At 40.7% G+C, this 26,151-nt stretch overlaps 1 protein-coding gene across 3 annotated transcripts in view; it reads left to right on the top strand.

Annotated features, from left to right (window-relative positions):
- The window catches only part of CUX1 (cut like homeobox 1), a 401,218-nt gene that overhangs the window by 202,021 nt on the left and 173,046 nt on the right, over nt 1-26,151 (top strand). For all 3 annotated transcript variants that reach the window (XM_050929095.1, XM_050929093.1, XM_050929094.1), the window contains exons 6-8: nt 7,575-7,698; nt 9,804-9,880; nt 10,942-11,008. In XM_050929095.1, the coding sequence (XP_050785052.1) occupies nt 7,575-7,698; nt 9,804-9,880; nt 10,942-11,008 (268 nt within the window). The remainder of the gene's footprint in view (nt 1-7,574; nt 7,699-9,803; nt 9,881-10,941; nt 11,009-26,151) is intronic.

The following is a 26,151-nucleotide window of genomic DNA, read 5'->3' as shown; positions in this document are numbered from 1 at the left end:
GAGCACTTGTGCATTTTGTCAATATTCAGTTGCCTGCCTATAGGTATTGTATTTAAATGGGACTCTTGTGTTCGACTGTTCCTCATTAGCTCCTACCTGCACTTTACCAACTTCCTTTATATCCTGTTTACTAGGATATAGAGTTCCCTCATTAATAAATTCATCCACAAGGGAGTCTCTGCATCTGTCAGCTTTCCCCCAGCCCTTAGTTTTAAAAATTCTCTACGACTTTTTAATTTTACATAGAATCATAGAACCTTAGGGTTAGAAGGGACTGTAAGGGTCATCCAGTCTAACCCTCTGCCAAGATGCAGGATTGGTTGTGTCTAAACTATCCAAGACAGATGGCTATTCAGTCTCCTTTTGAAAATCTCCAGTGAAGGAACTTCCAGCAGTATGGTTCCATTTTGGTTTAGGTAGAGCTTGTCCTTCCTATATAGGTTCCTCCTTACCCAAAAGGTTCCCCAGATTGTAATAATCCTACAACCCTCCTCCCTACGCAGTCATGTCATCCATGCATTGAGACCTTGCAATTCTGCCTCTTTTCCTGGCCCTGTACATGGAACTGAAAGCATTTCAGCGGTCCTGGACTTTAATCCCTTACCTAGCAGCCTAAATTTGGCTTGTGGGACCTCTTGCCTGCCTTTCCTTGTGTCACTGGTACCTACGTGGACCACGACCACTAGTTGCTACCCAGCACTGCACATACATCTGTCTAGAACTCTCGTGAGCTCCGCAGCTTTCGCACCCAACAGGCAATTTAGTATGAGGATCTCCTGGTCATCACAAACCCAGCTATCTATATTTCTTCTTTGAGGAGTGTCCCTGTGGGTGCTCCACTTCAGGTGTCTTAATGCCCAGCGCTTGTAATAGGAGATTATGGTAGCAGTGAATGGTTGGGCTGCGCACACACCATTGCTTTCTTGCACCATTCCGAGTGGTTACATAACGGTGTGCAGCCAACCATCCCTCAGTTCCTTCTCTACCATCTTTAGATTGAGTTGGAGCTATCAGCGGCACCCTCTCTTTCTTGTTAAATAGATTAGAGGTCGTTAGTATCAGAGGGGTAGCCGTGTTAGTCTGTATCTACAAAAACAACAAGGAGTCCGATGGCACCTTAAAGACTAACAGGTTTATTTGGGCATAAGCTTTCGTGGGTAAAAAACCCACTTTTTCAAATCCCTGGAGTGAAAATTACCATAATTATTACTATAAAATTACCATATTACCAGAAATATTACCAGAAAATTACCATAATTGCCAGATGACCAAAAAAAAACCAGTGTAAAGCCAACATTGCCGAAGGCCACCTCATTACCAGCATGGTGCTACAGCCTCACTTGACTCATCAGACCCGGCCGGAAGATGCATTGCAACATTGGTGGTCATGCACCGTGCATCTTGGCTCCCCAGGGAAGTCCGTGCATCTCCGGGTTCCCCAGTCAACAGTGGAAGACCTGCCCTTTGAAGGCTTGAAACTATTTGCGGACAAGACTCCCTCAAGGACTCCAGGGTCCCCCTAAAATCACTGGGTATTTTTGCACCTGCAAATAAAAAGAAACAAGGCAGGTATTACAGAGATTCCGTTCATCCTCCTATACACAACTGTATGGACAATATGACCAATGCCACAAACAAAAACATTTCAGGCATTGGCAGATGCAAAATCAACCCTTGACGTCCCAAATATCCAGCTTGAGACAACAGTTTTGAAGTTGTGGTTGAGGACTTGAGACCAACACTCTCTCCAATGCTGGAAACAGAACCATTTGGAGATCAACTGCTACCATTCTACCAGGTCTAGAAGACCATCACCATAAACAAATGAGTTCTGGAAATAATTCAAAATGGTTATTCCATCCCCTTTATCTCTTTCCCACTCACCTGCTCCCCTTCCCCATCCTTCTTCAGGGACCCCTCTCATGAGTACCTGTTGCAATAAGAAATAAACCACCTCATGCAACTAGGACCAGTAGAACTAGTACCAGCACAACAGAAGGTGAAAGAGTTCTTTTCACGTTATTTTCTAACACAGAAACCAGAGGGTGGCAACCCATTTTGGACTTAAGAAAACTAAATACATTTGTAAGAACTCAACATATCAAAATGGTGACATTAACTATAAATCCAGCATTAGAGAAAAAGGACTGGCTTTCAGCCTTGACACCCAGGATCGTGTTTTCACACTTATATCCATCACGCACACAGGAAATTCCTGAGCTTCACCCTAGGGAAGCAACACTTCCAGTAAAGGTATTACCTTTCAGTCTCTCAGCCACTCCAAGGGTGTTCTCAAAAGTACTAGCAGTAGTGGCAGCACACTCTGCAGTCAGAGTCATAATATTTCCATATCTGGATGACTGTCTCATCAGAGCACCACCCCAGCTCGAAGCATTAGGCGTCACTCAGAGCACAATAACCCTCTTTACAAACTTAGGTCTGCAGATAAACAGACAAAAGTCCACATTGACTCCCCTCCAGAAACTGGAATTTTTCGGAGCTCATCTCAACTGCGTAACAGCAACACTACCTCAACAACACTTTACCACACTCATCAACTTAATTTCAGCGGTAAAGGACAGTCCACAAATATCTGCCAGAACATGTCTCCATCAACTGGGACACATGGCAGCAACATTTGTTGTTGAGCATGCCAGGCTTCACATGAGATGCCTACAATCCTGGCATTGAACAGTGTACATCCCACGCAGGCACAACCTAAACAGACCTCTCATGATGCCAGGCAAGGTAAAGGGGACACTGGACTGGTGGACAGATGTCTGCCCAAGGAGTCCCATTCCTACCAAGAGCTCCAACGATGACAGTCACCATGGACGCCTCTCTGATAAGATGAGGAGCACATTTACTAAACAATACTGTCGGGGGCTGATGGTTCCATCAGAGTCCATACTACATATAAACCTGTTGGAACTCAGGGCAGTTCGCAATGCGTGCAACCACTTTCTATCTCTTATCAAAAACAAAAACATCAGGATACTTACAGACAATGTAGCATGCATGTTCTATATAAACTGCCAAGGGGGTGCATGATCACAATCCCTATGCACAGAGATAATACAGCGCTGGAATTGGTGCATCAACAATAACATTCACATATCAGCATCTTACCTTCCAGGGTGCCAAAATACAATAGTGGACATCCTAAGCAGAGACTTTACACAGAATCCCAAATGGGAAATGGATCCTGGAATTCTTCATATGATATTCAGCCTATGGTGAATCCCTACCATAGACTATTTGCAACAGTGCTGAACCCCAAATGCCCACAATATTTCTGCAATATGGGACTGGGACCCCTGCTCTCTGGGGGGCACTCTCCTTATCAAATGGGATGCACCACTGATGTATGCATTCCCACTGACTCCATTCTTAAATTGGGTCATACATAAGATCAAGAGAGAGAAATCCAAGACAACCCGAATAGTGCCTACATGGCCCTCACAAAAATGGTTCTGGTACCTTCTACGAATGGCGACATGCCCACCTTCAGCCCTCCCTTAGTACCTCATCTTCTAACTCAAGACACAGGTCACATCTGCCATCCCAACCTCGTAGTTCTCCGCCTCAAGGCTTGGTTACTTCATGGCTGAGAAGGGTATTGCTCAACAATCGCAATCCCACTACAAGAAGGACCCATGTCCACAAGTGGAAATGGTGCCAGGATAAAAACATCCTACCAACATCTTCCCCTCTATCGAGGGTCTTGGACTACATACTCGAACTTAAAAAATCAGAGCTTTCCACAAGCTCCATCAAGGAACACTTAGCAGTTATCACCTCTTTACACAACAAAGTGGAGAGGCGCTCTATATTTGCCCACTTGATGACTAAACACTTTCTTAAGAGCCTTGAGAACATGTACCCAACCCCACCAACCCCACCAATGCGTGACAGCCCCCCCACCAATGCGTGACCTCAACCTCATCTTATACACACACTCATGGGTTAACCATTTGAACCTCTCGTGATGTATTTGTTGCTACATTTATCAATGAAGGTGGCTTTCCTTATCGCCATTATGTCTGCCAAACGTGTGGGAGAACCAGAGGTGTTAATGGCACACCCCCCATACACAACTTTTTTTTTTTTTTAAGGACAAGGTCACCATATGACCACATCCCACATTCTTACCCAAAGTCACCCCCCCCATTTCACCTTAATCAACTTACCTACTTACTTGTATTTTTCCCAAAACTGCATGCAGATGAAAGGGAAGAATCATTCCACACACTAGACTTTTGCAGAGCTCTTGCTTTCTACAATGACACAACAACACCATTCAGAAAATCTCCAAGACTATTTGTCTCAATAATGGAGCAATCAAAGGGAGAAACTATCAAGATGGATATAAGGAAGAATTGGTCTGTGTTATGAAAACTTTCATCTACCAATCCCAGCGGGCATCCGTACGCGTTCGACTAGCGTACTTTCAAAATCAGTAGCCTTCCTCAATAATGTACCTATCATTCACATTGGCAAAGCAGCAACTTGAGCATCAGCCGCTACATTCACAAAACACTATGCCATTGAACAACAGTCTGCACTGGATACTCGCTTTGGACTCATGGTGCTATCCACCATTGCTACAGCAACTCCGAAGCCCCTTCCTTCCACTGAGGGGCACTGCTTAACAGTCCCCTAAAGTGGAGCTCCCACAGGGATATTCCTCGAAGAAGAGAAGGTTACTCACCTTGTGCAGCAACTGAGGTTCTTCAAGATGGTTTTCCCTGTGGGTGCTCCACTACCCTCCTCCTTTATCCCCTCTACTTTGAAGTTTAAAATCAATTCTCTGAGGTAGAGAAGGAACTGAAGAATGGTTGCTTGTACACCACTATGTTACGACTCAGAATGGTGCAGGATGGCAATGTTGCGTGCACAGCCTAACCAAGCACTGCTATCACAAATCTCCAACTACAAGCGCAGTGTGTCAAGACACGTAAAGTGGAGCACGCACAGAGACAACCATCTCGAAGAACATCAGTTATTGTACAAGGTGAGTAACCTTCTCTCCTGATAATCAAATCCCTGTCACTATTACCTGTCTCTTCTAATAATTGCTCCCTGCTCTAGAGGGATATCCTCAGTGTGAGAGGATACCATTACATAAACTGGAAGGAGGGTCCCAACGATAGGATTGTTTCGTTCTGCTCCAGCCTTAGGCGCTCCTTACCTGAGATTTTCATCCTCCTTAACAATACAGAGGCTGTCAGATTAGGGCTGGGACCACTCTGTTGTGTGCCTGAAAGTCTTGTCTATGTTCCTCTGTTTCCCTTAGCTCTTCCAGTTCAGCCAGTCTGGCCTCCAGAGCCTATACTGTGTCTGTTGGAGGTCAAGAGCTGCTTGCACTGCATGCCCACACATGTCACCTGCCCACAAGGCAGATAACTGAACATGCCACATTCAGTGTAATAAACTAGATAGCCCCTAATCTGCTCCTGGATTTCTGCCTGCATTATTTTTACTCTTGCAGGGTTTTTTTTTGTTTGTTTGTGTGTTTTAGTTTGGTTTAGTTTGGGGGGAGGGGAAGCTATTGGTCTAAGTTTAAGTATGTTTTCTGGATGCATCTTCCTGTCATTCTTCCTTGCAAAACTCCCGTTTGCTGCTTCTATTCACTAGCTGATCACTTAGGAGCTGGCTTTTCAAACTCCTGTTCTCTCTGAGTTAGCCCTGCCCCCTTGTCAAGGGATTCTAAAGGGGTTAGGGTTCAAAAAATAGCAGGCTAGAGGCTCATTAGTAGGCTGCTGGGCTCAGCACACAGCCCCCAAAACAGACCACAATATATTTGTCAGTCTACCAAGCACATGGCAAGGAAGCAAGCAGACAAAAACAAACAGAGAAACTCACCCAAGGATAATGTAACCTCTCCTCCTTAACCTGAAGAACTCCCTCGCAAAACTCTCTTGTTCCTGTAAGTGCCATCCCCCACACGTGGTATTTCTGTATTGTTTATTGAGTTTTAGCCAGCACAGATTATAAAGAAGGTGCTTACTTCCTGGAGCGGGGTAATTCCATTGACTTCACTAGGACTACTCAAGTGAGCATAGCTGTGAACAGGGTTTGGGCCTAAATCATGACCCTTTACTGGTACTTTTTCACATCTGTGTAGCTTTGAATGCGTCAGGCATTTTAGTTCTTTTTTCTTTTAAAGTCTTAGGGTGCAAACAGGAACGTCTCTCATGGTCCTTAGTGGAATTGCACTTACTCATTCCAGTGCTGAATTGAGTTCTATATATTACTTAGTTCATTTTGTTTTCTTACATTTTAGTGATGAAAATATTTAGGGCAAAATTCTCTCCAGTCCAAGTGGCAAATACCAACTCTGCACATCCAAGAAAATGTCAGTGTTCAGATCTACTTTGCAGATCTGAAGGAAGAATTTTCCCTTGGGTTTTCGAGAATACTATAGATTGATAGGGCAAAAGGGACACCATGCCATGATATAATTTAATGAGCCTCAGTTGATTTTTTTTTAAAATGTCTAAAAGTACTGTCATATTTAGTCAAAAGCAGGTGGTTGGTTATGTGCATTTGTTACCATTTCAGTTCTTCCGTATTAGTTGGTCAAAATAGCTCTGACTTTTCCCTTGTGTTCCCTACACCAAGATTCTGATCTCACTTATTCTGGTTTTATAATAACAAAATTCCATTGGCCTAATTTTACATGGTATAAGTTCGATCAATTTCAGCCTGTAGGTATTTGTCTTTCCAACTTGTTTATGGACGGTTTTTTTGCACCTGGTAATATTTTTCTCCTTTCACCAATATTCCAAATAATGTAACTTCTTGGAGTGCTACATCTCTCCCTGGCAGCATTAAAGTATTGCCAGCTTATGGGTCTTCTCTAAATATGATTTCTTTCCAGACCCTCTTTTTGTTGCAAAGCATACTTGTCTTGGTCCGTATCTTGCTTTCCTATTGTAAGCCTTAAGGCATAAAGAATTCTGCCCTTAGATATGGGTGGAGTGAGAGTCTCCGTGCCAATGTCAATTACTATAACAAAAATATGAAGGATTCCAGTTTGTCTATTAAATCTGATCTGTGTGTTAACACAGCAGTTAAACCCTAATTGCCATATTTTTCATCAGTTTTGAAGCTGGTATGTGTTCAATTACTGAAAGATGGAATCTGTAGAGAGCCATATTAAAACTACTTCTTTCTACATGAGCCACAATAATATATATGAACTATTTGTGTAAATTCATACTTAAACCCACAGTGGAACTTTATTTATCTCCACTCAGCAGAGAGCTAATTTGAGACTAGTTAATAAGGTGATATTATATTTCACAACTGATTTTTTGAGTCATGTTATAGAAACCGTAGCTCTGCTTCCCAGCAAAATCCATTGATCCTTCTCAACCTAAACGTTTAAAGTTCAATTTAACATTTAGGGAGTAAAAGGTCTCTGAAGAGACTCGTATCCATTGATTTTGTGTCAGAGTTGAAGAGCTAAAGTTTAAAACACACTGAGCCTACAGGGTAAAGAGAGCCTTGTATTCTTGTAGCCATATGCTGCTGTGTAAACTCATTCTTTGCCTATTGTTTTTCTGTAGAGGTTACAATAAAAGCGCTTAAAGAGAAAATCAGAGAATATGAACAGACCCTGAAGAACCAAGCAGAGAATATAGCTCTTGAAAAAGAACAAAAATTACAAAATGACTTTGCAGAGAAGGAGAGGTGAGTGTTCGTGCGTGTAGGTGTTGTATGGAGGGAAGGAAATCATATTTTTCTGCTTTATCTTCCCAACTAGGGTCCTTCCTTCAGTTCATTGAGACAGCTCATACATTGAATCATTCTAGTGATTTGTTTGACACAGAATCATTTGATACTCAACTTTACACAGAAAGACAATTGTGCAAGTGAATTACTGAAACAAGGACAGATTGTTACTTCACTGCACTGATGTATTTGGAATGTTACTTTCAGAAGAGTGCAAACCTACTTTTATTCTTCATTAGTTGGATTGTCCTTTGTGATGCTAATCTTTCTCCATTAGCTGACAGTGTAGTTCAGTCAGTCTTGTGTGTCACAGTACCATTGTACAGCAGTTCAACACAGAGCATTTTAAGGCATCCAGCAATATGGATACCTACTTGCATGGTAACAGGAATCTGGCAGTGAGGCAGAGCTCTGTGGCTCTCACTCAGAACTTAATTTTGAAAAGAGTTTGCATGCTCCAATATGTCAAAATAATATGTAATTAATTTCTCACTTAATTGATTTTTTTTTAATGCAAACTTGGAAGCATTTCTAATTTTTAAAAAGCTATCAAAATCTAACTACAAATCTTTTCTATAATTTAGATCAGCTGTCATGGAAGTTAAGACTGTGCATTATGGAAGGGGGGGTGTTAACAGGTGGTTGTTCAGTGATGAACCCTCAACTTAGGTACCCCTCCCTTAGTCCCTTGGCTGGATCTGGGAATCTTCAGTACATACTTCAAGGCATACCATTTTCCTAGGCTGCTTGTGTGGGTGGTTGGATTGATCATTTAGATTAAGGTATGAGTGGGATGAAGCTACATGTGAACTGGAGGATACTTTTTTAAATCAATATTTGATAGTTACTTTTTGTTGTATAATAGGACCAAAGTTTCTTGTTTCTAACAAATCCAGTTTACTTACATATATATATAAAAAAATAAAATTAAAGTAATGACAGTTCAGTGGAAGGTAAATTACAGAAAAGGCTGTGTGTTAAAGAGGTGCTTTTTGACTACACAACACAACCTAAAATTATATAGTTTAATGCGGAGAAAAAAAAAACTTTGACCTGAGTTTCTTGCCATAGATACTTGTTAACAAGTTTGATAGAAAAGAAAATGTATTGTCTGGTTCAAAATTACTGTATCAGAGAATATGTAAACATACAAAGTAATACTCAAGATTTGTGACAGTTAGAAAGTTTTGGTTGATTTTTGTCTGAATAGGATTTTTTTTTTAAATATGTTCCCCAGGGAGACAGTTAGGATGTTGGGCACTTTATGCACTATCATTATGATTTAAAAGCTGCAGAATAGCTAAAAGTCTCCAGAAGGATGTCACAGCAACTCTATGCCTAGTGTAGGCTTTATAAGTCTGGCCTGTAGCAAAGAGTCTGGTGACTGGATGGCCAAGTGACATGAAAGCGTGTGCTGTAACTGACACAAATAAGAGAACGTTGCTTATGGACATAAGAAATGTGAGCATATTGAAAGCTCTGATCCTGTTATATAGGAAATAACAATGTAATATTTGTTTTGAAATGTGTATAATTTTTTTTATGGGGTGGTTAATACTGTTGTTGCATCTAGAATCCATTGCAATTATGATGAAACAGCTGTCAGATCTATTGCGGATATCATTTATAGCAACAAATTCCTTCATTATGATTGAAAAATGGAAATGTATCATTCTTCTTGTGCTAACTTTGTACAACAGTGGGTGCGTGGTGACAATTTTCTTAATGTGTGTGATATTTCCAAAACAAATTATGCTACGGAAAACCTTCCACTAAAGATATCATGTAGATAGCAGTCAACTCTTTTATTATGTTAACAGCTTAAATTTTGAAATAGCTACACTGTTAAAATGTTAATAACCAGGATTCCAAAATATGCACAGCATTCCATGAGAAGTGGCTTATGGGTCCCATTGGGGTATCTTGTAGTATACATGATGGTGTTATTTGCCTGATTACAGTTGAGCTGGTTAATCTCTGTCTCTCTCAAAATTGCAAAATACAATTAAGTTGGTAAACAAGATCACCAGCTCCATTTTCATCTCTCCTTTTTCCTTTTTCAGAAAGTTGCAAGAAACACAGATGTCGACAGCCTCGAAGCTGGAGGAGGCCGAACACAAAGTTCAAGCTTTACAAACAGGTTTGGCATTGCTGTTATGATCTATACCAATGGCCAGGCTGGTGGTAGGATAAATACCACGAAATGAAATCAGGACTGAGCTTGAACCAAATCTTGCAAGTCTACGTTAGGACTCAGGGGAAGATCTAGCAATGCTTAAAAATTGCCCTGCAAATCAAAGCTTCTGTTGGGCTTCTTAGCCCGGGGGCCTCAGGCATTGGTGGCATCTTGATCTCTCCCCTGTTCTCTGCCTGCGGCACACCGCCGTTTAGTCTCCTGAAGACTGAAATGCTGTTGTCTAATCCAAAATATTGAGCTCAGTATAGTGGTAACTGAGTGAAATTTAATGGGCTGGGCCAGATCAGTCTACATGATCTAATAGTCCCTTCAGGCCTTAAACTCTGTATCTATCAAATAAATGCACACGTGTGCTATAGCCAACTATTGGTGGCCGTAGTGGGTAAAACCTATATAGTATAGGAGATACGTCATTGGAATGTTCCTGCAACTAAAACAGGCCAAAGAGCTGCTGACTATATCCATGTTTGCCTTTCCACATTGTATTGTGCTCTGGTCTCTCACATCCCTAATCTGTGCTATATGTTATGGTCAGAATTCAATGTGAACCTTATTTCTGCTTCACATCAAGCAACCTGCTATTTACTTTGCTATTCATCCTTGCACAGTTATGTTTGCCAATCCATCTAAGGTAGGGCCCATTGGATTCCTTTTTCCTTGTGGACACAAGACATTTAAATTTGACTCGATGGACTGATTGGAATAAATATTTTAGTTGAAGGAGCAATGTGAAATGAATAATGTCTAGCTACATTAAGCAGAATGGTAACTGGAAACTTTTACAATTAAAAAGAAACATTAAAAAATACTGAAAAAATAACTCTTAAAACCTTTTAATCATCTAAGTCATTATTTGTTTGGTCAGGTAGAATACTTAATGCACAATGATTTTTTGGACAGGAAACAGTTTATAGTGGAATAAAAAATTGCGTAGCCTTTTTACATTGCACAAAGTACTGGTCTGTTACAGTACCAGTAATGTTTCAATGTTTTATGCCTTCTAGCCTTGGAAAAAACTCGGACAGAATTATTTGACCTTAAAACAAAATATGATGAAGAAACTACTGCAAAGTAAGATTTCACTATATTCTTCTTACATACCTTCCCTTAGTATCCCACCTTCCTAATTTTGCATGTTATAACTGGAAAGAAGGATGAGATGGAGGTGGTTTTGAAGGAGAAATAAGTAGGAAAACATAGGCATAATTGAATATCCTATACTGAGACTGATTACATTAGTGTGTCTTCCACAGAGTCCATAGTTCCTCTCCTGTCTTGGATGGGCAGGGCAGGAGGTGGTGCAACAGGGCAGAGAGTGGGTGAAGCCTTGGTTCTGTCCCAACTAACGAACCAGCGTGCTACAGGAACATATACTGTGTTGCATAAGGACTTCGGACAATTTATGCCCTCCGTGGAGCAGTAGGGAGACCAGGAAGAAGATTGACTCTCCAAGTCACAATCTCCCCTCCTGTGCGTCTCCAGGGCAACAAAACATTATCCCTTATGCTGGGCCATAGCTTATTGCAATAATCTCTAGTCCTTAGTAATAAGAGGAATGTAGTGGTCATGTTTTTGCCTATTAGATGTTGGTAGGTAGAGATCTGTCTGTGGTAGTACTACTACTAGTAGTAGTCTGTAGTAGAGGCCTACTGGCAACCATTCTTCGGTTGTCTAAATCTGCATCAAAGTTTAGTTCTTTAGGGACTAATGTTGCAAGTTCTGAGATTCAAGCTACAGTGCTTGAAACTTGTGACTGGGCCCTTAATTGTTAAGGTTCAGTGTTGACTATAGAAACAATTTTTATCCCCTTCTTACATGGACTCTATTAATTAAATTTTAAATGCATTTTTAAAATTCTCTTGTTTGAAACACCTTACTCAGAATTTGGTTGTATTTTGTTTTCTTACTGACTGCATTCTTTTACCAGTGTGTGTCAGTTGGAACTGTGTTTCTAATGGAGCTAGAAATTAAGATAGATTTTGCTTATCCTTTTCCATGGGTTGGTATCATTGATGACACTAGTTCTGTTAATAAAAATTTCTATTACAGTGGATTCACAAGCCTCAGTCATGGATGAGGACACATAAACATGTAAACTCTTGTTTTTTATATAAATATTTCACTGGCAAAATGGTGGACTTCTTCTTTTCAAAAAGTGGGATTTCCTTCCGCTGTAATTATTTTAAGGTGGGAAAAATTTTACTCTAAACTATTTGGTAGACTATCTAGTGTATTTTTTTCCTTCTGAGATAGTTATATACAGAATATTTGGAGTTGGTCTCGCCTATGATCCTTGCTAGCTATACCTACAATTAAGTAGAACCAACAAGTAGCACATCAGATAACATTTTCATTGTGTTCTGTAATGCAATGATTTTGTGGCCTGAGTCAAGAATATAGGCTGGCATCTCTTTTGTCCTCTATGTAAGTTTGCTTTTCTAAAACCTTAGTTTAATCTGACATCAACAGAAATGTTCTTATGATTGTTCTAAAAAACTATTTACACAGAAAATAAAAAACAATCTCCTTCAGTGTTTGCAACCCAAATTTTGCAGCTTGCATGAAAACATGAAAGGGGAACTGACTATAAATGAAAGTTAAACTAATAGTGTATTTTCATTGTCTGAGTTGAGAGAAACGTGAAAAGTAAACAAACAGCAAAAAGGGTGAAAGGGGAATAAATTTTTTTAAATTCTTTTGGTCTAAATAATCTGAACTGCTAATAGCCTTGACAGATTGTAAATTTTTTTTTTTAAATATATATGTGATTGTTATCTTCGACATGTATTTAAAAAAAGAAGTGGTTCTGGTCCTCTGTGATTTGATGCAGATGAACTGGAATGCTTACAGACAAGGAAGTCAACTCTTTTTTTGTTTAAGTTAATACTGGTTGTATGACTTTCAATTGTGGAATGCAGAGATTGGTGGTAATTGTCTGAAATGTCAAAAGTATCTGAATATTATAAAAAAAAGAAAAGCACAGCAGGATAAGTTAAGGCATTAGGTATCTCAGCAGGCTTGGATTTTTCCACAGCAACTGTTCAGAATAATTATGTATCTGAAACTTAATGTGTAAAAATTTCTTGTTTATCTTGTGGTGGTTTTCTAAATTTTCTAGTACTATGTGGTATGTGCAAAGCGAAGCACAACCAAAACCATGTTCTTGACCATTTGCTAGCAGTGCAGCTTAGAATGAGATCAGTTTCTGAAATTAAAACCTTTAATAGTATTAAATCCTTTTGTTATGTGTTGCATAAAGATTTCCCCTTCTCACTAATGAGCAGGTAGACCACTTAATATTCTTCTTCTGGGAGACTTGTCATCTGAGCACCCTTCTCCTGCCTTCTTTTATTGAACAAATATCTCATGTCTAGGGCACTGAAGGTGTTAATGACAAAAATAAGTTTATGATGTGCAGTCATTGCAGTGTGTCAGCTGGAATATCAGAAGCTGAATTTGACAAGATGGTAGCAGTAAAGTTTTCCATGTGTAGGCTTGAAGTAAAATGTGATTAGCCTTTATGCGCAGAACAAGGATCCATTGATGAATACAGCTGGTCTTTGTTTTCTTCTGTCATTGAGTGTGGGAGGTAAAAGTGTTCTTCTTCATGTTTATTAATGCAAGATTCCTTAGACAAATGGCAAGCACAGTTTAATATTTGTTGGAACACAGAGAGTCTTGCCAAAACAGTTGTGTAAGAGGATTTCAAGGTTTTCAGATTATAATCATGTCTGGGTTAAATAAATGAATGATTGCTCTGCCTTTTTCAATTCAAGAGGCACATCCTCTCTTGAAGCCTAATACTGATTTTGTTTGCGATCTCGCACGTTTCTGTCAGCAAACCTGGATTTAACCAACACTAATGAGTTTGATCTGGAGATTCTATCAAAGCTGGAACAGAAAAGGCAAACTTGGATCTTGAGTTCCTGTCAAATTAAAGAAAAGCTTTTTTCCTAGTGAAAACAGACTGTTTGTCTGTGTAGGAAAAGAAATGCTCTGCATGTTTTTCCTTGTGTTTTCTCCAGAACACACATTCTACTCATATCCTCTTTCGCTTCTGTTTTAGTGCTGCACACTCCAACAAGTGTTTCAGATTCCTAACCGACTTGTTAATGCTCTGTCAGCCAAAGTACTGGAATTCACTTTTAAGTGAACTCCAGAGCCTCCTCTTTGCTCTTACCCCTTCCCCCACAACGTACACTAATTGTAACTAGGAAAGGACCTTCAATTATAACAAGCCTACTGTGTGTGCTACTTTACTGTTAACATGTGGGTAGAGGTGCCTTTGATGAAAGAAAGTATCCCTGAAATACCACACTCCTGGTAACTGCTGACTTTTCTTAGGATCTTTAGATTTTGTAATAATCTGTAAGGGAGTATTTACTGAAAATTCAGTGCAGAAGAAGGTTTTGACATTTATATCAGGGATAGACTTAAAATAAATACTTCTAGTGATAGTGGGCAAACAGTATGGGGAGGAGGCGAGTAGCCCTCGGTGGTGAAAGAACAGGTTAAGGACTATTTAGAAAAGCTGGACATGCACAAGTCCATGGGTCCATATCTAATGCATCTGAGAGTGCTGAGGGAATTGGCTGATGTAATTGCAGAGCCATTGGCTATTATCTCTAAAAATTCGTAGCAATTAGGGGAGGTCCCGGATGATTGGAAAAAAGTAAATATAGTGCCCATCTTTAAAAAAGGGAAGAAGGAGAATCTGGGGAACTACAGACTGGTCAGCCTCATCTCAGTCCCTGGAAAAATGGTAGGTGAAGTCCTCAAGGAATCCATTTTGAAGGAGAGGAAGGTGATCAAGAACAGTCAATATGAATTCACCAAGGGCAAGTCATGCTTCACCAACCTTATTGCCTTCTATGATGGGATAACTGGCTCTGTGGGTATGGGGAAAGCAGTGGACGTGATATATCTTGACTTTAGCAAAGCTTTCGATACGATCTCCCACAGTATTTTTGCCAGCAAATTAAAAAAGTATGGATTGGATGAATGGACTATAAGGTGGATAGAAAGCTGGCTAGTTGTTGGGCTCAGTGGGTAGTGATCAATAGCTCAATGTCTAGTTGGCAGCCGGTATCAAGCGGCGTGCCCCAGGGGTCGGTCCTGGGGCTGGTTTTGTTCAACATCTTTATTAATTATCTGGATGATGGGATAGATTGCACCATCAGCAAGTTCGTGGATGACACTAAGCTGGCGGGAGAGGTAGATATGCTGAAGGGTAGGGATAGGGTCCAGAGTGACCTAGACAAATTGGAGGATTGGGCCAAAAGAAATCTGACAAGGTTCAACAAGGCCAAGTGCAGAGTCCTGCACTTAGGACGGAAAAATCCCATGCACCCCTACAGGCTGGGGTCCGAGTGGCTAAGCAGCAGTTCTGCAGAAAAGGACCTGGGGGTTACAGTGGAAGCTAGATATGATTCAGCAGTGTGCTCTTGTTGCCAAGAAGGCTAACAGCATATTGGGCTGCATTAGTAGGAACATTGCTGGCAGATGAGGGAAGTGATTATTCCCTTCTATTCGGCACTGGTGAAGCCACATGTGGAGTTCTGCATCCAGTTTTGGGCCCCCCACTACAGAAAGGATGTGGACAAATTGAAGAGAGTCCAGCGGAGGGCAACAAAAATGATCAGGAGGCTGGGGCATATGACTTACGAGGAGAGGCTGAGGGAACTGGACTTATTTAACCTGCAGAAGAGAAGAGTGAGGGAGGAATAAAAGCAGCCTTCAACTACCTGAAGGGGGATTCCAAAGAGGATGGAGCTAGGCTGTTCTCAGTGGTACCAGATGACAGAACAAGGAGTAATGGTCTCAAGTTGCAGTGGGGGAGGTCTAGGGTGGATATTAGGAAACACTATTTCACTAGGAGGGTGGTGAATAGGGTGACCAAACGTCCCTATATTTAGGTGTCTGTCCTGCATCCCGACCAATCTTTGGTCGGGACACAGTTTGTCCCGATATTTCGTTCCACCGGCAGCAATTGCCTTTTTTTTTTTCTTTTTTTTGCTCTGCTGGTGGACACCCCCTCTCCCCCTCCCCCCCCGTGTGTCCCAATATTTTCTCCCTCTCATCTGGTCACCCTAGTGGTAAAGCACTGGAATGGGTTCCCTAGGGAGGTAGTGGAATCTCCATCCTTAGAGGTTTTTAAGACTTGGCTTGACAAAGCCCTGGCTGAGATGATTTAATTGGTGTTGGTCCTACTTTGAGCAGGGGATTGGACTAGATGACCTCCTGAGGTCTCTTCCAATCCTAATGATTTATGATGTGTAACAATAATCCTCCCTTCTTATCTCATAAGAAAGTAGAACAATCTTCATTTTATAGGTTTGAATTATTTTACTATAATTACAGCTAAGGATGCTGCAGATGGGTGAATAGGTATATCAGCATTAAGACTATATCAGCACCATGTTACAAATTACCCTACAGTGTAGATTCAGATTACTTTTTTTTAATCTTGAATTACTTTTTAATGTACAGAGCACAGTTGATAAAAGGACACTCTGATCCAGTAGACTCTGATTTAAGATTTCTGAATGATAGCTTTCCAGTGTTTATAAGCCTGAATCTGAAAACTTTACTCGCATGAGTAAATCTGACTTGCAATAAAAAACATTTATTTCAATAATAATTTATCAATAACACTTAGGAGGCCCATTTTGGTAGGCACTGTGCAAATGTTTCTGCCTTAACAAGCTTAAAATGTAAGTTATTGACAACATACAACAAGTGGATAAAGTCAGTAAATAAGTATACAGGGATTAAGTATTATTAGTACAAGTACATTTTCTGTGTTCACTAGCTGTGTGTACTGTAGCTCACCCATTGCCTAGCAATCACAAACTGGCAGTGTTATGCAGGCATCGTGGCAGATGGGATTTTAAGAATAAATCGGAAGGAGGATAAAGCAGTAGTGACTTTACATATAAGTAAAGGTTGCAAGACTGGGCTCTTAGACAGAAAACAGCTTTCCACTTTCCGTCCTTGGGAATTATCCTTCCCCAATGTGGTGTTAATGGACTGGGGTTCAATTATATAATAGGGGCAAAATTCTCTCATTTATGCTGGTTTGAATCCAGATTAGCTTTGTTGACTTTGACAGAGGGGTTCCTAATTTACAATGAAAACAGAATTGGGCCTAAGTAGTTAGTTTTCCACACTTCTAAAAAAAAGGAATTTTTCTACTTTAAGTACTAGGTTTATACCGATATTTCATTTCTCAAATGTTTGTCATGTTCCAGTTTGTTGGTGCTGGAAGCCAGACTGAATTAAAAAACAGAAGTCTTGCTCCAGTATTACATAATTATTTTGATAGATGTTCTTAAATGTTGCTTCTCCTCATTGAACATGAAACACTGCAATTAGTATGGCTGTGTTGTATGTGACATGAAATAGTTTCTCTTTGCTGTGCTTTTAAGCTCTTAAAGTTTCCTACATCCTGTCCTCCTGCTGAGTCATTAACTTCTAATGCCTGTCTCTGGAACTATTTCCCTAGTTAAAATGATTTCCCTAAAAATGAAAGATAAGGAGTTTCATAAGCGGTGTATGCTCTAGCCTTTTTGCTGTAAAATTTCCTACAGTTGCCATCACTGGTGCAACCTCAACAGTGATCATAATGGGAGGAAATACAAGAGCGGAAAAGGCTATCGTAGGTAAGACCATACAGTCTTGAAGGGAAGAATCTGAAGAAAAAAGAACACCACTGCACTAAATCTCACTGGACTCTAAATGGTTTTTGGAATTTGAGAGAGAGACATTTATGAAAGGTTTAAACCATGCTTCATGCAAAACTTACACTAAGGTTTACAAGACCTAGTTGATAATATTTTGCTTAATGCACCAAACACTAGTGGTAGGTGAAAATATTTTGGAGGTTCTGGTCAGACATTCTGCAATTGATTCAAACCTCCTGATTCTGTGAAATTGGGCTGAAAGTACAAATTGGCCTTTTTTCAAGATGTTTGTTCTAAACTTACCGCTTCCAGTTATGCCAATAGAAACATTACAAGGCTATTTGCTGCCTCACCTGTAATGGAGTTCTTTTCTGGATTACAGTATTACTACTGAATGCGAACCCACCTTTATATAGCACTCTGAGAGCCTAGTATAAATGTTGTCATTAGCCTCTGCTTTTGAATGGGGAAATTGAGGCCTGCAGAGATTAAGTGATATGCATAATGCCAAAAAGTCTGCTCCTGGCTGGAGTCTTGAAATGGGGGAATGGGAAGGAGGGAGATAACATAATGGGACAAGTTTTCAGAACTTTTAAACATCTACAGTGTGTGCATTTTTGATAAATCTAAATAAAGAGAATGTAATATTTGAAAGTTACTATTGAAGTCAAGCTATTTGGACTCTGTTAAATTCTTGTAGCTAGTTTAATGTATGTACTGTTTTGATAGTGTAGACCTGAGCTGATTCTTGCAAGAGTTTCTTAAATATTGCCGTTGAAAATAATCAGTTCTATTTTCTGGTATAATGTAAAAGGCAGTGTGTTTTTAGCAGTTTAGAAAAGAAATCAGACATTCAAGCACACCCCTGGTTATTATCCTAGTTCATTTTCTTTATCCTGACATTGTATAGAGGTCTTCAGATGGAAAGTCCTATACAAGTACAAACTATTAAACATAGCATGAGTGGTAAGATCATGAAACTATCGCTCTTCCTGAGCAAGGCTGCCACTGATAAAGTTTGCTGATGACACAACAGTTGGGTACTTCGTAAATAATGATGACGGCAGGTCATTGATAAAGTGATCAGGATTGCTTGGTAAGCTGGACTGTGCGTTTTAATATGAGTAAATGTAAATGCATACATCTAGGAACAGAGAATGCTTATGCAATGGGAGACTATCTTAGGAAGCAGCAACTCTGAAAAATATTTTGGGGAAGGGGAAGGTGGATAATCAGCTGAACATGAACGCTCAATGTGACGCTGTGTCCAAAAGAGATCATTGTAATCCTTGGATGCATAAACGAGGAAACCTTGAGTAGGATTAGAGAGGTTATTTTACCTCTGTATTTGGTTCTGGTGCAACTGCTGCTGGGAATACTGTGTCCGGTTCTGATGTCCACAGTTCAAGAAGGATATTGATAAATTGGAGAGGGGTCAGAGAATAATCATGAAAATGATTAAAGGATTAGAAAACATGCCCTATCATAATAAGAGCTTAATATGTTTAGTTTTACAAAGAGAAGGTTAAAGGGTGACTTGATTACATTCTGTAAGTACCTACATGAGGAATAAATATTTAATAATGGGCTCTTCAATCTAGCAGTGAAAGGTATAATGTGATCCACTGAACTAGGATAACGACCAGGGGTGTGCTTGAATGTCTGTGATTTTTTTTTCTAAACTGCTAAAAACACACTGCCTTTTACATTATGCTGGAAAATAGAACTGATTATTTTCAACGGAAATATTTAAGAAACTCCTGCAAGAGTTAGCTCAGGTCTACACTGTCAAAGCTAAACGAATTCAGACTGGAAATAAGGTGTACATTTTGAACCCTGAGAGTCATGAGCCGTTGGAACAATTTATCAGTGGTCATGGTGGAGTCTCCATCACTGATAAATTTTAAAATCAAGTTGGGATGGTTTTTTCCCCAAAAAATCTGCTCTAGGAATTATTTTGTGGAAATTCTTTGGCTTGGGTTAGAGAAGTTAGACTACATTATTGCAGTGGTCCCTTCTGCCCTTGGTATCTCTTCCTATGCATGAATAACCCATGGAAGAAGCTAGTTTCCATTTCCTTAATCCATGGGTCTTGGGGAATTCACAGGAGACAAGTGTCATCTGCACAATCTTGTCCTGTGCTATCTGTTCCAACTGCACAGAGGCCATACTTCTGCAGGCCTATCCCAACTGCAGCTGCCCCTGATTAGAAGAGAAGCAGAACAATTTAATACAGTCTATTAACTGGTACAAGTTTCCCCAGTGGGTCTGGGGGAAAGGATACCCCTGAGTTGCCCAGCCGACTCCCCCACCTGATTCACTCATTTTCCTAAAGACTAAGCCCCACAGACTTCCTGCAGAGGGGTTCTATGGGGAAGAAGAGAGGAATGTGTTTCAGAGACAGAACTCCCCTCTTCTTCTTCTTCGAGTGATGTCGCTATGGGTGCACCACTGTAGTGCGGCAGTGCCTCCTGCACCTGGGATCTGAGATCTTCATCAGCAGTGCCCGCTGGACTGCACATGCATACCTCCCCCCTCGTGTTGTGAACAGGACCTATATATAGCGCTGTGTGGTCTGACTGCCCCTCCCCCCATTTCCTTCTCTCCCCCCTTTGGTCTGGGATGGAATCTGCAGCAGAGCCCACATCTCCCGATCCCTCAGTAATGCCGTACCTGTTAGTTGTAGTGTAGTTAGTACCTTTCTTCTGCTGCTGCTGCTTTCCTCTATCAAAAAAAACAAACCAGAAGTCCTTGCTCTTTTTTTGTTTTAGCTTTACCTTTGCAGTTATTCCATAGCCTAGGTTTTCATTTCCCCGCTTCCTGCCATTCCTGGCCGGGAAGCATTGTCCCTCACTCTTATGCCCAGATCTCCCAGGTTTAAGAGGCTCTTGCAAAGCCACCTTCTTGGTAATGGATAGCCACCTGCACCTGTATTTGCTGTCTGGGAGACAGACACATACCACAAAAATGTTCCCGCTGTCACGACTTAATGGCTGGGGCCAGAAAAGACTGGGACATATGGTTAAAATTTCTCTGCATCCAGTATCAGACCCAGACTCTCCTCCTATGAGGCCCTCATTCTCTGCCAGGTCATCTGCCGATGCTCATTCCCCACATCCCTCTAAGAGAAAGTCGTCTCTTTCTGATGAGAAGAAAGGTGCTTCCTCCTCCCGCTCTGAGGCACAGCCTGCCAGAACACCATCCCCTGTGAGGCCAGTCACCTCAACATCCTCTAACAGGGGACATAGCTCCATGGCATGAATATCTCCTGACCAAAGCAACTGTCTAAAGATACTAATAGGGCAGACCTACAGCCCTCAGTACCATCTCTTAGCTCTGGAGTCCGAGACAGACCACCTGTGCATGGATTCCAGAGGGGATAGTGGAATCTTAACAGCCTAGTAAGCTGAGCTTGATTTTTTTTTTTCATGCTGTCATTTTAGCCACACATTGGAGGATGAGAGTCCTAGTGTGTTTGAGTCTAAAGTAGCTAAAATATAGTATATATTATACCTTTGTAAGGAAATTTTGCCCTTGAAAATAAAGAAAGCACACGGTACCTGCCGTGGTCTTTGGGGCATAGCTACTGCTCAACTTGAATAACAGGAAAAGATAATCTGAATAAATCCATGGATCATCATAAACAAACAGTTAATCTATTTTCTATAGGAACCTGTCTTGTGTGATATGCAGGTTTGCATATTCCTAATCATAAAGCAAAGCCCTTTGTCAGGTACTATATTAAAATGTCACATGCTGCAATATACTTTTCTCTACCTAGCCATACATTTAATACATAATCTTTTTTATTAGCATTTATTTGGTACTTTTCTAACACTTCTGAAGACAGATTCCAGCTGCTTAACCCATTCCTACATGATGATTGTGTGGGCAAACAAATGAGTATATCTTGTGTGTGGCATGCTTCCTCGTTTAACTGAAAAAGGTGGCTGCTCAAAAATGGGAAGCAAGTAAAAAAACTTCCCTGTCCTGTGACCTTTCAGGTTGTGAATTACAAAGTCCAGAGCCCTGAAAACACACGCTGTCACTGTTCCCTTTATTTTCCTTCACTTTTTGGAAAGTCACACATTTTCCATAAGTGTTGGAGGACCATCCTGGTTATATGCAGACTCTGGAGTGCTTCATAGGCTACGTCTTCACTACCTGCTGTACCGGCGGGTAGCAATCGATTAATCGGGGATCGATATATTGCGTCTCATCTAGATGCGATATATCGATCCCTGAACGAGCTCCAGTTGACTCCGGAACTCCACCAACGCGAACGGCGCTAGCGGTGTCGACAGGGGGAGCTGCGGACGTCGATCCCGCGCCGTGAGGATGATAGGTAACTCGAGCTAAGATACTTCAACTTCAGCTACGCTATTCACGTAGCTGAAGTTGCGTATCTTAGATCGAATTCCCCCCCCCCCCCCCGTGTAGACCAGCCCATAGTACCACTTTGCAAATTCACCCCCCGTTTCCATTTTGGTTTTATTTGTTATTTATAGAGAGCTCCTTGTGATCTGTCAATAGCTATGTAACTGATACAAAGCTTTAAGTTTCATTAGATATCAATATGCTGCTACTTCATTGGTCTTTTAGTGTCTCTTTAGTTGTGACCATAAATGTACCCAGTCCCTTCACTTTCTTTACATTTTGATACAGGGTCCAAGATATCATATATCCTCTGACCATAAGAGATGCATGCTAGTTTTTACGTAGTTAGTAAAAAGAGGTCTTGCACAAAATGCTGGTTTTATACTGTAGCTTTCAAAGTATTACTCTATAGCCCTACCTATATAGAGTCTGATATTGAGAGAGGCTGAGTATACCCACTGCTCCTGTTGACTTCAGGAACTTGATCAGGGCCAGAGAAAGTAAATTCTACTGCTTTCTTGATGATTTACAGATGAAAGCTTTAGCCTGACTTAGCAGTTTAAAACTTTTGACGACATTAATTTCCCCATCTCACCCATATATAACCAACTTTTAAGGGGCGCTATAAACTTCTGTAGCCCCCCCAAATTTTACTGCTTTACAAAATGCCAGGGCTACTTTGCTTTTAATCCATCCTTCAGGTGCAACCCAATTGCAGCAGCGAGGGAATTGCTCTTGTGGAAAATGTCTCTGGGGTGTGTGTGTTCATGCATTCCCAGAGACAATCTGTCTGCACCTGTCTGAGTGAAGGGAGGGATGGGCAATGTTCTAATTAGTGATAAGGGGGATTGTGTTGCCTCCAGACATTCAGCAGGCTAGGGAGTGGTATGTCCCAGCTACTTCAGAGTGGTCTAACGGTCACAGGGATGTGTCACCTGGAATGACCCAAAAATTACTGTTTCATTTGCAGTAGTTTAACCTACCCACCCCAGTTCCTTATTCAGGGAGCAGTTTCAGAATTGAGAAGAGCGAGGGTAAAACACGTGGCAGTACTTGGCACAGAAATAAAGCTTCAGATCAGGGAGTAGCCTGTTTTATCTGCTTCAGAAACTTATTATAATGGTCACAGGGACATGTCACTTGGGGTGAGCCAAGAAGTATTTTGTTTGTACACCCGCTTATCTGTTACGTATTCAAATGAAGAGACAATTACAGCATGTGGAGTAGGAGTTTTATTTGTTCCACAGAAATATTGTTATGAACTTCAACCACAAGTTGGTGAAATTTCTAAAACAATTAAACATTTATCCAAGTATATTTTTTAAAAATCAGCCTTTTGACTAAGGAATGGTAACCACAAATTAGGAACATGGAACCAGCAACCAGTTTCAGTTATGTCTTTGTGTTTGAGAGGGAAGAGTGTATTTACAGGCCTGCAAATCTAGTAATAATCTTTTATATTTATCTAGCATGACTCCCCAAAGAAAGATCTTTACAAATATTAATTCATTGCCTAGCTGCTGTCAAAGTTATTGCTATTTTATAGAATGGGAAACTGAGGCACATAGCTGTTGACTAGGTCCACTAAAGGGAGTTAAAGCTGGGATCAGAACTCAGAAGTCAAATCAGTGTGTAAAGTCCATACCTCTGTCTCTCCAGCTCTCTGCCTCTTTCACTCACATAGCACTTCTCAAAGCTCAATGTGAATGCTAACTAATTACATTTCACTTGTGATGGTGTTAGCAACAATTTTGAATAAACAAATTAACAAAATATGGTTTGTGTTGACAGTAGCCCTTTAAAATAATCCTTTGGTCAGTCGCTTGCAACATCTGATCAGCCAGAATTTTCTAACTTTGTGATTTTGAGCAGTGAAAGCTGGTGTTACAAAATGCTGACTTCCAGCTTCTCTTCAGTCCTCTTTGCACGTCAACAAGCCCTATACTTGTTTTGAAATTATTTTTGTTTAATTTTTGTTTTTGGCGTTGTAGCTGCCCTTGGAGCTTAATATGTTAAATACCAAGCAATGGCTAAGAATTTGTTTGCTGCAGTTTTTTTCAATTGTTATATGTATTTGTTACACAGTGCTACCCTCTTACTCATGCAACTGTGTAACTATAGATTAACTAACTGTCTTATCAGATCTAAATTCAGTCTTTATTGGAGACACTTCTGTGAAAATGGGAACAGTTTATACAGTGCTATCCCACATAGCTGGGATAATGTAAAGGCAACCGGAGTCACGCTGCAGAGAGACCACTATGCCCTGCTTTGTGTTTCACCATGTGCATGTGGGAATCTCTGCCTTATGTAAAATCAAATGAAATGCTACGCCAAACAGCAGGCTGTGCAGCCAGAGTGCCCAGGATCTTTGTTCAGGGCCATCGTTAAAAGATTTCACAAAGCCTTAAAAATGAAAAGTTTCCTTTCCGAGAGAGAGATAATTGAACTCATTGATTTGTTTCACGGTTTGTTTGCCCTTTCATTCCCTTCCTGAGGTGCTGTTTGTTGAGGAATGTCTCCAATTGCCAGAAAGACAGTGGGGTGTCTAATATTTCCCTGGCAGCTCTCCTTTCAGCCAGAGCAGAGTATTGTGGCAAGCCTGCGATATGAATTTTTAATGCGGAACTTTATAACATAGCCCTTGCAGCACGGCTGCACTACTCTCTTGAGCTTTCAGATTTAATGCTCTGATGAACAGAGCACAGACTTGGGGCAGTTTACATCAGTCAGAATTAACCCCTCAATTACCAAATGTAGATCAGTTAATTTCCCTGTAGATTAACACAGAGTGTAGGAGACAGGTTTCAAATAATGTGCTGGAAAAGGTATCAGAATAACTTTGAATTTGATTCCTAAAATGCTGATCTACAATTCATACCTTGGCCTCTTTTTCTGTTTCTGATTATGGGGGTCTTTTAATGTTTGTTACTCTTTGTTACAGTAGGGTGGTGGTGAAGCACTGGAATGGGTTACCTAGGGAGGTGGTTTTTGAGGCCCGGCTTGACAAAGCCCTGGCTGGGATGCTTTAGTTGGGGTTGGCCCTGCTTTGAGCAGGGGGTTGGACTAGTTGACCTCCTGAGGTCTCTTCCAACCCTAATCTTCTATGATTCTTCTTTGATTCTATGCTGCCGGGGGTCCTGGCTCCCCACCACCAGCTGGGAACCTGATTGAACTGAGTCTCCCCATTGGGAGCCTAGTTGGCTGCCCTGTTCTCGGCGGAGAGCTGAGAGCCTGGGCGTCAGCCTGGCTCCTGGTGGGATGCTGTGTGGAACTGGGCTCTAAGTCTCCCTCTTAAATTGGTGAAAGCATTCCAAGTGAGAATGCTCACCAGCAGCAGAAGAGAGGGCAGTGTGGACATGAATCACCACAGTAATTACTGAGGTGGCTGTAAGTCAGTTTAACATAATTTGACTTAAGTTTGTAGTGTAGACATGCCATTAGAAAAGGGTTTATACTTTAGTGATGTTAAACCAGTTTCCTTCAGCCTTGTGAACAAGACATGCAAGTTGTTTTTAACTGATACCACAGAAGTACATTTACACTTTTAAATCATACATCAGGATCTTCGCTTATTCCAGATGTTGGCCTTTAAGCAGTGTGTCTTACTGACCATGGGCCCAAGATTGTCCTCTTTACTTATGGAAAAACTCCTATGATATTTCAATGGAAGCCTTGCGAGAGCAGGGACCTCTGATTTGGCTTTACAAGTAGAGAGATCCCCTCATTTTATTCAGTGGTTCTAGTCATGTGTTTACTTCTACAAAAATAGAACATTTTGGTATGAAGTTTAAGATCTTGTTCTTAGAGGAATGAAAGTTGTGTGTTTAATGCACTGTTCTGGCAATTCAGAGATCTGTGTTGTATTCCTGTCACTTTCAGAATGTTGCTTTGTGACTTAAACACTTTGTGACTTGGTTTCCCCTTGTATAAAATGAGTATAATCCTTCCTTATGTTAAGGGATAGTGCTATAGAGGTAGAATATTATTATTCTGCTGACATAGAGATTGTAGTCTTTTATAGATTCTAAGAACACAAGGCACACTGTGATCACCTAGTCTGACCTCTTGTATAACACAAGCCATAGAACTTCCCTAAAATAATTCCTAGAACAGACCTTTTAGAAAAACATCCAATCTTGATTTAAAAATTGT

The sequence above is a fragment of the Gopherus flavomarginatus genome, chromosome 19, assembly GCF_025201925.1.
Source record: "Gopherus flavomarginatus isolate rGopFla2 chromosome 19, rGopFla2.mat.asm, whole genome shotgun sequence".
NCBI lineage: Eukaryota > Metazoa > Chordata > Testudines > Testudinidae > Gopherus > Gopherus flavomarginatus.
The sequence above is the reverse complement of the archived record's forward strand: the minus strand, read 5'-3'. Positions and strand labels throughout refer to the sequence as shown.